Source organism: Muscardinus avellanarius (assembly GCF_963383645.1).
Source record: "Muscardinus avellanarius genome assembly, chromosome: 12".
NCBI lineage: Eukaryota > Metazoa > Chordata > Mammalia > Rodentia > Gliridae > Muscardinus > Muscardinus avellanarius.
Window position 1 is genome coordinate 37,074,064 of NC_137798.1, and position 12,600 is coordinate 37,086,663.

Here is a 12,600-nt window from a genome sequence, read left to right on the forward strand (position 1 = left end):
CAGTTGAAGAGGGCCTTGCCAAGTGGCTGAGGCTAGCAGTGAATTTGAGAACCTCCTATCTCAGCCTCCCAAGTACTAGAATTATAGGCATGTTCCACCATACCTGGCTTCAGCAAATTCTGAAATCAAAATTTAATCACATACCAAAAACCAAAATAAAAAATATAAGTTCATATGTCTATAAAATATATGAACTAAGACATATGAACTAACTTACTTAAAAACGTTTATAGTAATTGCAGAGCTAAAACATAGGCAAGAGTTTTTTTATATTAAGAATAAGATTCTATCAAATGTAATACACATACATATTCTATGAGATGTGCAGATATTAAAAGACATGAGGATATCTGTAGGTGAATCGAAGTCATTCAATATGCCACCAGGTAAATAAGAACTATAGCAAGAAAGCTTAAAAACTATTGTAGATGCCAGGTGTGGTGGCACATGTTTGTAATCCCAGTACTTGGGAGTCTGAGACAGGAGAATCATACAAGTTTAAAGCCAGCCTCAGCTACTTAGTGAGACCCTGTTTCCAAATAATGTATAAAATAGATCTGGAGCTGGGCGTGGTGGCCCACACTTGTAATCACAGCATTCGGGAGGCTGAGACCTGGAGGATAGCAGTTCGCGGACAGCCTCAGCTACTTAGTGAGGCCCTCTGCAACTCAGTGAGACCCGGTTTCAAAATAAAGAATTAAAAAATAGGGCAGGGGATGTAGCTCGGAGGTCAAATGCCCCTGGGTTCCATCCCCAGACCTGCAAAAAAAAAAAAAAAAAAAAAAAAAAATGGTCTGGGAGTATAGCCCAGAGGTAGAAAAGGCCCTGGGTTCCACCCATAGTACCACAAAAAAAGAACAACAACAAATAAAACTATTGTAGTTCACATTCAAGGAGCATATTTAATGTAGTTTTCTTAAGTTTATGTTAATTCAGAGTAGTGAATATATTAAAATAATGAAGATAATTATTTGATTTATTTTTAATTTTTTGGTACCGGATATTCTTGATCTCTGAGCTACACCCATAGCCCATTTTACTTTTTATTTTAAAACAGGGTCTCACTAAGTTCTTGAAGCTGGCCTCAAACTTGTGATCCTTCTATCTCAGTCTCCCAAGTACTGGGATTGCAGCTGTGTACTACTGCTCCCAGCAAGAAAATTATAAAATGGGTAATGAAAATATAAGGAACTGATAAAACTACAAGGCAACTATTTTAATAACACACACTATTAGCTAAAAACCACTTCCCACAAAAAAGAATAAAGACTCTTTGAAGAAATGGCTGATGACAAGCCTGGGACAGAAATGGTATAATGCAAAACATGGGACATCTTATCATGTAAAAAACAAACATGCTATCAAAGAATACTAGATTCATGTAAAAAGAATCCATGAACCAACTTGAAGGGGCTCCTGCTGATCAAAGATAAGACAATTTAAGGATTAAAAAAACATACAAATATATACAATCCCACAAATTAACTAACAATGATAATACTGACAAATTTCATCACTAATTCCCTTTGTAAGAATCCTAACACAGTCTAAAATTTAATAGGGAAAGAATGCATAAATAATGAATAAACCCAAGAAAGCACAGTAGTTAAACAAAACATTTATCAAAAATTTCAATCTCTTTGTAAAGCAACTATGAATATACAATAAAATATAATGTATGGATCTCTCAAAGAAAAAAGGATGTCTTCCTCCAATAAACACTGGTTTTAAGAGATTGTTTCAGGCCTGGTGTGTGATGCATGCTTGTAATCCCAGCATTTGGGAGGCTAAGACAGGAAGATCGTGGTTCGAGGACAGCCTCAGCTACTTAGTGAGGCCTTTTGCAACTCAGTGAGACCCTGTTTCAAAATAAAGAATAAAAATTAGGGCTGGAGGTGTAGCTCGGAGGTACAATGCCCCTGGGTTCCATCCCTGGTACCTCAAAAAAAAAAAAAAAATTTAAGAGATTTGTATCAAGACATTGCATTTATTAAGTAGGTTATTTTGCCTTAGCTCACTAGCAAAGTCAATAATGGAAGGCATGAAATACTCATCAAAAAGAAAAGGAAAACTGAGGCGTGTGTGGTAGCACATGTATAATCTCAGTACTTGCCAGGCTTAGATAGGAAGATGGACAGTTCAAGGACAAGGTTATTTCAAAACAAGTAATACAAAAGGCCTAGAGATAAGCTTGGAGGTAGGCTGCCTCTGGGCTCAATCCCCAGTACAATACACACCACACATTCACACCCCCACACTCGCCCCCACATACACGAAAGAAAAAAGAAAATTTTCTATATTCTACACATTATATTGTGAAATGCTGATCTACGCTAGTGACCAATGAACATATTCTATAAAGGGTGAGCCAGTAAACATTTCAGGCTTCCAGAGTCACACACTGTTGCAGTGATTAAATTGTCATTGTAGTACCTAAAGACCACAGAAAATGTAAAAACAAAGGAGTATGGCCATACTCAAATAAAACTTCATTTATGGACACTGAAATCTGACTCTCATATAATTCTCATGTACCATGAAATACTTTTCTTTTGTTCTTTTCCCAATTATAAAACATGTAGAACCATTCTTGACTCACAGACCATATAAAAACAGGTTGACTATTACCCAATGTCATCAGAGCGGCAATTAGCAACCATCCAGCTTGTGTGCGCTGAGCTGCCAGGCGACTGTTTTGAGCAGCAGAACACAGCAAATCCTCTGCTAATGTCATAATAATCTATGTATAGAAGAACAAGGTAAAAAAATTGTTTATAAATTAGTGGACAATGGAGAGCAGCTAATTACAATCTCTTGAAAAATTAATTCTTACACATAAGTGAAAGAATATCATTTCCTTTTTATAGACTACGTGATAGAACAATGCTATGTAGAAAACCATAAAAAGTTAAGTTTTCAAGCTTAAATAATGGTATATTACACAGGACACAGCAAAGCTATAATCCTTTGCGGAGCGTATGCAATGGCACTGTGCGGCTGTTCAAATATACGTACACAGAATTTGAACTTGCTTTCAGTTTTAAGCAACTGTTCTCTTTGATCAGTAGTTATCAGAAAAGTTCATTATAAGTCTCCCTTTCTAAAATTCTACAAATCACTTTGATACCTCTGTGGCTAATAGTAGCCTTTCCAAAGGCAGTGCATTTCTTGTGGTTGAAAGTAGACAAAATAAACTGGGTGTGGTGACAAACGCTTGTAATCCCCGTGCTTGGGAGGCGGAGACAGGAGGACTGCGTAGGTTTGAAGCCAGTCTTGCTGGCTTAAGAGACCCTGTTTCCAAATATAAAAAGGTCTGGGAGTGTAGCCTGGAGGTAGAAAGGCTTCCAGGAACCAGATCACAAAAAAAAAAAAAAAAAAAAAAGGAGACAAAATAGTTTCACTGTAGAGTGGGATTTGTTAATATGTTATATTTTAAAAGTCTATGAAATAGGCCTAAAAGAGGGGAAAAAAACCAGCCATTTCACAATTATGGATAATAAAGCTTATATAGTACTAAGTTCAGAGAGCATGAAATATATCTGAGAAAAAATGTTACCAATATCCTATGGAAAATCAGCAAGTAGAGCTGGGCGTGGTAGTGCATGCTTGTAATCCCAGCATTTGGGAGGCTGAGACCAGAGGATCCCAGTTTGCCAACAGCCTCAGTCCACAAGGAAACCACTGAGACCCAGTTCAAAATAAAGAATAAAAAATAGGGCTGGAGGTGTAAGCTCAGAGGTAGAATGCCCCTGGGTTCCATTCCCAGTACCACAAAAAGAGAGAGAGAGAGAGAGAGAGAGAGAGAGAGAGAGAGAGAATGAATCAGCAAGTATTATATTAATATTATCTAAAGAAGAAGGCTAGGGTATTTTAAACCAACTGAATGACCAACTGACCGACCGACCAACCAACCAACCAACCGACCAAAGAATGTACTACTAAATTAGAATTGCCTGCAGTCTGTAGTCAATGGATAGCAATCAAAAAAGGTTAAGGACAGGCTGGGTGCAGTGGCACGTGCCTGAAGATACCAGGCTCAAGGTCAGCCTCAATAACTTAGTTAGACCATCTTTCAAAGTAAAAAATAAAAAGCGCTAGGGGCGTGGCTCTCACAGACTAGAAACCAGGACCAAAAATAGAAAAAAGGTAAACTATTTTAGTCAGGACAAATGAACATTCTCTCAAAGAAACTTATCTAAATTAATGGAATGTGAGGATACATTTAATTAAATATATGCAATGACAATTCTTTAGCAAAACATGTTCAGAATATAACTAAAATAATAAATATAAATGGATAACATTGCTTCCTAAAGTTGTTAACCACTTTGTTCAAAGGCACTGACAATACTCAAATATTTTTGGAATTTGTTAAATTTGCAGAGCCCAAACTGTATAGGATATACTATAAAACACAATAATGACATAAGAATGACAATGAGTTGAGTATGTACCATACTCGGGAAGTATGGTAACTTCCCAGTACTCGGGAAGCCAAGGCAAGAGTATCACAGGTTAGAGGACAGCCTCAGCCAATAGTGAGACTCATCAACCTAGCAAGACCCTGTTTCAAAAATAAAAATAAAGCCAGGCGTGGTGGTGCACGTTTGTATTCCCTGTGCTTGGGAGGCTGAGACAGGAGGATTGCACAGGTTTATTTCTTTGATGAGTTCCTTGCTTTCTGTCATGACAAGCTATCTCAGGCTTATTATGTATTTATTGTTCCAGACCTGAAAACAGGTACTCTTTAATGGACCCTTATTCAACTTTTTGGTGGGAAATGATATTTACAACCACAATCTGGAAACCAGGATATTTCCTGCTACTGGGTTATCATTGCTTCTATGCCCTTTCACAGAACAGAGCAGGAATGTAAGTACTTATAAAAAATAAGATTATGGGCTTGGTGTGGTGCAACATCCTGTAATCTGGTACTTGGGAGTTTAAAATAGAATGATTACAGATTTGGGGCCAGCCTCAATAACTTAGCAAGACTCAATAAACAAAAATAACAAAACAAAAATAAAAAATAAAACAAAAATAAAATAAAAATAAAACAAAAATAAGAAATAAAACAAAATAAAAATTAAAAATAAAAAGGGCTGGGAGTGTAACTCAGAAGTAGAACGCTCCTAGGTTCAATCCCTAGTAATTTAAAATAAAATTAAATGACATGGTGGCTTGATAGTGATAATTCCAATTTGAATTTAATATACAGAGCTTTAACTTTCTTGATTGTGTGTGAGTGTGTGTGAGTGTGTGTGTGTGTGTGTGTGTGTGTGTGTGTGTGTGTGTGGCTGAAACAGGAGGATTGCAGGTTCGTGGCCAGCTTCAGGAACTTGTGTGAGGCTCTCTGCAACTCAGTAAGACCCTGTTTCAAAATAAAGAATAAAAAAACAAATCTAACTGGGGGTGGAGGTCAGAGGTAGAATGCTCTTGGGTTTAATCCTCAGTATCACAAAAACAAATTATTTTTTTGGAACAGAGTCTCACCAAGTTGCAGAGGGCTCCATTAAGTTGTTTAAGAGGTTGGCCGTGAACCTGAGATCTTCCTGTCTCAGTTTCCCAAGTACTGGGATTACAGGTGTGCATTACCATGCCTGCCTTAAGTTTCTTGATTCTAAAAATGTATTTCCTTCTTATATAGAAAAATATTGATTCCTAAGAATATTAACATAATGATTTATCTATTTTTTACATGTAAACTAATTTTGAAGTAACACCATCATCAATTACAGTAACTATAAAACTATTAAATGAAGTTTAAGATTTCTTTGACAGCTCTATCCATCCTGACAATAGGATCTGTATGTACTTATGTAGCAAGAAGAGACGTAGCCCAAAAGAAGCCTTTAGGAATGAATTCTCTTACTACATGGAGATCCTTCTAAACAAAACTTACATAAAATACTTTTTTTTATTTTTTTGTGGTACTGGGGATAGAACCTGGGGGCTTCTACCTCTGGGCTACACTCCCAGACCTATTTTATATTTTATTTGGAAACAAGGTCTCACTAAGTTGCTGAGAGCCTCACTAAGTAGCTGAGGCTGGCTTCGAACCTGTGCAAGTCTCCTGTCTCAGCCTCCCAAACTCTGAGATTACAAGCATGCACCACCGTACACGGCTTTTTTATTCTTCATTTTGAAACAGGGTCTCACTAAGTTGCAGAGGGCTTCACTAAATAGATGAGGCTGTCCGCGAACTATGATCCTTTGGTCTCAGCCTCCCGAATGCTGGGATTACGGGTGTGCACCACCGTGCCCGGCTAGAAAATACTTTTTTAGTGTGGAAAAAAACATTTTCTTTTTCGGTGGTATTGGGGATGGAACCCAGAGGCCTTCTACCTCCAGGCTACACTCCCAGACCTATTTTATGTTTTTTATTTGGAAACAGGGTCTCTTAGCCAACGGAGGCCGGCTTCGAACCTGCAGTATCCTCCTGTCTCCGCCTCCCAAGCACGGGGATGACAAGCATGCGCCACCACGCCCCGCTTGGACAAAACATTTTAAAACCTGTCCCTTAATTTTTCTTAACAATCATGTTGATGTAACATTTAAGGAGTAGCTGACTGCTTAAAAAGTTACCCTGCATGGCTTTAGCTAGGTACTATACAAAGACTATAATGTTTTAAGAAAAAAGTCTTTATTATATGGAGAGAATGAAATCATTACCTTGCCCTTTCCATGAGGAATTCCTAAAGGACAATGTTTCACTGCTCCCAGCAGAGCTGCCACAGCAAAACTAAAGCCAATCACTGCTTCTGGTGAAGATTTGAGTACAGTAAGCCGCTCAAGGCAACGATCTAAGAGAGGTGTCAGGTAGGAAGGCAGGGCCACAGCTACGCAGCGTAGACACCAAGCTGCTGATAGTCGAGCAGAAATGCTGGGATGAGGAATTGCTGAAATGACACTGTCAAGAAGGCCTGGAAAGACAGAACAAACAAATGATGGTGTAGCTACACAGGTAAAACCAATCCTCACGGACGCAGGAGAGTCAGTAGGCTGGACACAGGAAAGGAGCTGAAAGCCCAGCTACTCAATTGGCTGAACTGAGAGTCACAAGTTCAAGATCAGCCTGGGCAACTCACCCTGGCTCAAAATAAAAAATAAAAAAGGGCTGGGGATGTAGCTAAGTGAGAATGCATGACCAGCATGGGGTCCTGAGCTCAATCCCCAGTACCACAAGAAAAGAAAGGAAAAAAAGCGATCTATAAATAACACATAATTTTTATTAAAAGTCAAATGAGAATGAAAAAATTGATACATAATTTAAAGTTTTTCTTTTTTTTTAAAAAACCTAGGAGTTACTTCTAACATTTTCTCATGAAAACTGGCTTAAGCCAGTTTATTTTAAAATAAACCAGTACAGCCGGGCATGGTGGTGCACACTTAAAATAAAGAATAAAAAAATAGGGCTGAGGATATAGCTCAGAGTTAGACTGCCCCTGGGTTAAATTCCTACTACCACACACAAAAAAAGTAAGTACATACCAAAAAAAAATTTTTTTTTTAGTACTTGGGGTGGAACTCAGGGACTTTTCTACCTCTGGGCTATACTCCCAGACCTGTTTTATACTTTATTTGGAAACAGGGTCTCACTAAGTTGCTAAGAGCCTCACTAAGTAGCTGAGGTTGGCTTTGAACCTGTGTGATCCTCCTGTCTCAGCCTCCCAAGTGCGGGGATTACAAGTGTGCGCCACCACACCTGGTTCAAAGAAAAATTTTTATTTCCTAGATAAGTCAATGTTTTGCGTATTTTGCCTATAGGCCATTATTAATTTGGTACAAGATGTTAAAATTATCAATAACCTAAACACCTTAAAAAGTCACACCTTGCCCCATTCTCCTTTATAAAAAATCCCTGATGCACTATATAATATACTTTTTATCCATAGTATTCTTATTTTCTGTGAACAAGATATTAAAACCAAGGTTTCACTGGGTCCTCAGTGGGCTACTAAGCTATTGCAAAGACAGTGGAAAGCCCAGTGTGGCAACACATGCCTGTAACCCAGTACCTGGGTGGCTGAGGCAGGAAGACTACAGGTTTGAAGACAGTCTTAGCAACTTAGTGAGACCCTGTTTAAAAAAATATATATATATATAGTACTGGTGGTATAGGTCAGAGGTAGAAATGCTTCTGGGTTCAATTCTGAGTGCTACATGCACACACATACACAAAAAGACTGAAAAGTCTATTCTTGCTATGCTTCATCAAAACATGTTAAGTTTCATATCAACCAATACTTAAATAATGTGTCCCAGATTTAAATAGCTTACAAACACAATATAATGTAAAGCCTCTCAATCATCAGGTAATGTAAATCACAAAAGACAAACATCACATTTTTATTTATTATTTATTTATTTATTTGTTTATTATTTTTTTGCGGGACTGGGATGGAACCGAGGGACTTTCTATCCCTGGGCTACAATCTCAGACCTATTTTTTATATTTTATTTGGAAACAGGGTCCCACTAAGTTGATGAGAGCCTCACTAAGTAGCTGAGGCTGGCTTTGAACCTACACGATCCTCCTGTCTCAGCCTCCCAAGCGCAGGGATTACAAGTGTGCGCCACCAAGCCCGGATAAACATCACATTTTAAAAGTTATTAAAAAAAAAAAAGAAGTCACTAAATACATTGTATTATTCCATTTAGATGAAATGTTCTAAATAGGTAAATCCATATAGCCAGAAAGTAGATTAGTGGTAATCAGAGGCTGGGGGAAAGTAAACGGGAGTGACTGGGAGTGAGAACTAACGGATTTCCTTTTGGGCTCATGAAAACATTCTAGAAAAGGGTGAAGTCAACTGGGTGCAGTGGAACACCCCTAGAATACTAGTCAGTATTTTGGAAGCTGACAGGAGGATCACAGGTTTGAGCACATGCTTAGGGAGACCCTGTTCAAAGTAAAAAATAAAAGGGCTGGGAGTGTAGTTTAGCAGTACAGCACCCCCAAATTCAATCCCCAGTGTCACACACAAAAAAAAGTAAAAAAGGGTGATCTTTATGCCATATATTTATAGCTCAATAAAATTGTTCTAAAAAGTAATTAAATAATTTCAAAGAAAGAAAATAAAGATTGTTAGAAAAGCCCTCTGAGGAACTGATTTAATGTACCATACAGATACTAATGTTTCTAGTGCAGATGAGACATTAAGAGCTCAGGTTTACTTCTCTGTAAGTTTTTCCATGTTATGTATTAACTATGTCCAGAAAAAGTGGGGGGAGAGATTTAGGAAACAACAAAACTCCAGCTGGGTTTGGAGGCACATATCCAGTAATCCCAGTACTTGGTAGGCTAAAACAGGAGGACTCAAGTTTGAAGCCAGCCTCAGCAACTTAGTGAGATCCTATGTAAAAATAATAATTTAAGAAAAGGGCTAGGGGGTGTAGCTTACAGGATTAAGAATGTCCTTGGGTTAAATTCCCAGTCCCAAAACAACCCCTAAAACTCTTATATACTTCAAATTATATTGATTATAATTTTTTCATAAATCGTGTGTGTGTGTGTGTGTGTGTGTGTGTGTGTGTGTGTGTGTGTGTGTGGTACTGGGGGTGGAACCCCAGGGGCTTCTCTACCTCCAGGCTACACTCCCAGACCTATTTTATACTTTATTTGGAAATAGGGTCTCACTAAGTTGCTGAGCGCCTCACTAAGTAGCTGAGGCTGGCTTCTAACCTTGTGTGATCCTCCTGTCTCAGCCTCCCAAGTGCTGGGATTACAAGCATTTGCCACTACGCCCGGCACCATGAAGGAGATTTCATTCTTTCAGTACAAGTATAAATAAAAATTCAAACTAGTCATAAACAACAGCTATACCTGTACTTGAGTCTTGCAGCAAAGGTGCAGCTGTAGTGCCAAGACTGTGTATGAGATTTCCAAGTTCCTGTAAAGCACATACCAGCATGTGCTGGCTGGCGGCCACATCCGTGGAACCAAGCCGGGTTTCCAAATTACCATCACTCAATGCAGCATCTAATAGAAACACATGAATGAACTACGCATCACTATTTTTAAGAATAAACTGTAGAAGATAGGTTGTAGGAGCAGAAAAGATAACGGCAGAAATTAACATAGTACATCTACTTGATCAATATAAAACCCTTGAGTAACCTAAATGTTTTAACGGAGCCAGGCAGGGTGGCCCACACTTGTAATTCCAGCATTTGGGAGGCTGAGACCTGAGGATTGCAGTTCGCTGACAGCCTCAGCTACTTAGTGAGGCCCTCCGCAACTTAATGAGACCGTTTCACAATAAAGAATAAAAAAATAGGGCAGTGGGTGTAGCTTGGAGGTCGAATGCCCCTGGGTCCCATCCCCAGACACACACACACACACACACACACACACACAAAAAAAAAAAAAGTTTCAATGGGAAACTGCATCAATAGAGAACAAACCAAACTAATATAATTGTATAATTGATTTTAATTAAAGTAACTTTATTAGAACTCTCTTATTTTTTTTTTTTTTAGCAGAAGTCACTGAAAAGGAGATCTCATTAGAAACTAAGAAATATTCCAAAATTACTGATACTCAAGCAGAATGGGTTTATAATACAGGTCCTGAAATAGATGAATTGTTTAAAAAATAATTTAATTTCTATAAGATGTTCAACATGGGCCAGGCATGGTGGCGCAAGCTTGTAATCCCAGCGCTTGGGAGGCGGAGACAGGAGGATCGCACAGGTTCGAAGCCAGCTGTGCTGGCTTAAGAGACCCTGTTTCAAAAATATAAAATAGGTCTGGGAGTGTAGCCCAGAGGTAGAAGGGCTTCCAGGAACCCCAGTACCACAAAAAAAAAAAAAAAAGAAAAAAGAAAAAAAAGATGCTCAACATGAATTATGAGGAACTGTATAAGCAGCCTTAAGTTTTTTTTTATATTAATATAGCAATATATCAGCCTAGTTTTCTAAAGGGCCAACTTTTGGCACTGTTAAAACAGACTGTCTTAGTAGATCCATACCCACAACTTTCTTTAGCTTCCAGATGGCCTGGCAGATATCCTTTGCAGCAGCAATTTGAGCCTTTTCTCCAAGGAGGCCACCTATAGTAGCTCGAAGGATAAATGAAACACACCGGCGACAGCAGATAGCATCAATTTGAGTTTGGGTGGCTTTAGGGTGTGACTGTGACACAAGGCTTAGGATATGAGAAAGAAAGACAGCAAAATTTTTCTCTAGCCAAGCTCCTCCTAATGTTGAAACAAATACCACGTAAGCCTAAAAAAGAAAGAAGTTTTATCTTCAAAATTAAGTCATTCCCAATTTTATATTAACATTATCTTATATAAAATATGTAAGGCTTACTAATATTTCTTTATTCCCTACAAACTATATTCTTTCATTTATAGCAACTTCATATATATATATATTAGTATTCTGAATGAGATTTTATGCATATTGCCCCTGTTTTATTTTGGCCAGACTGTACTAATTTTCAGGATAGCAGGTATCTTCAGCAAAACTGTAAAATGTGTCTGCAGCTTCTTCAAACTCAAGTTTTAGCTATCTAACATGGTTTTTTCTTTCTTTTTTGGTGGTAGTAGGGACTGAACCTGGAGGTGTTCTATCTCTTGAGCTATTTGCCCAGCCCTTTTTATTTTGAAATGGGGTCTCACTAAGTTACATGTGCGTCAAACCTGTGATCCACCTGTTCCAGATTCCCGAGCCAGGATTACAGGCATGCACTGCTATACCCAGCTCAAGCTATTTAACAGTTTGAACAACAAACTTAATTCAAACATATGAACACATTTTAAGTATTCACTATGCTCCAGGGAATTCAGTTCTATAAGTCTGAGGAAAGTTTACAGTGATGAATCACTACTCTTTATTTGCATGAAGCTGAATACTGTGTCCTACTCTAGAGATGCAAAGTCAAAGAGTTTTCTTAAGTAATCTGTTCTTTAAAAACACAGTCCACCATTATATTGGGAAGCTCACATGGTCTATATATAGTACAAAATAATGAGGATATATGTGAATTTCTACAAGTTTGCTTTGAACTCTAATGGCATTTAGGACAACAAAAAAGATTAATTGAACAAAAGAATGAAGAAACTTTGTGCTGTTTTATTCTAAGACACCCTTTCTAGGTTTAGCTTTTTGTTTTTATGGTTCTAGAAATTGAATCTAGGAATGCTCTACTACTGAACTACATTCCTAACCCTTTTCATTTTTTATTTTGAGATAGGGTCCTTCCAAGTTGCCCAGGATGGACTCAAACTTGTAATCCTCCTGCCTCAGCCCCCCTGGTAACTGGGATTACAGGGGTGTGCCATAGGGGTTTTAGCTTTAAAAATTTTGTTTAGGACCAAAAATTCTAAGTACTAAAGTAGCCTGCATGCTATAACCTTTATTTAGGAGTTAACCATATAAATGCTTATTTTGTCCATGCTAAATATGCACCTAGTAGCTTCAAAAGAACTCTATTAACACACATAAACAGAAATGTTAAAGTACAAGACATAGGAAAGCTCAATGGCTATAAATGAAAAATGTTATGTTTCAAAGAAAAGAAACAAAAATCCTCTATTATTAGAAACTTAAAACACACTGTGAGTAATAGATTTACTTATTTATGAACTAGTTT

The 12,600-nt window shown here is 37.9% G+C and overlaps 1 protein-coding gene across 2 annotated transcripts in view; it reads right to left on the reverse strand.

Annotated features, from left to right (window-relative positions):
• The window catches only part of HEATR5A (HEAT repeat containing 5A), a gene marked incomplete at both ends in the record, with an annotated part of 101,021 nt that overhangs the window by 71,668 nt on the left and 16,753 nt on the right, over nt 1–12,600 (reverse strand). For both annotated transcript variants that reach the window (XM_080706842.1, XM_080706841.1), the window contains 4 exons: nt 2,629–2,740; nt 6,673–6,923; nt 9,827–9,982; nt 10,973–11,228. In XM_080706842.1, coding sequence (XP_080562968.1) covers nt 2,629–2,740; nt 6,673–6,923; nt 9,827–9,982; nt 10,973–11,228 — 775 coding nt within the window. The remainder of the gene's footprint in view (nt 1–2,628; nt 2,741–6,672; nt 6,924–9,826; nt 9,983–10,972; nt 11,229–12,600) is intronic.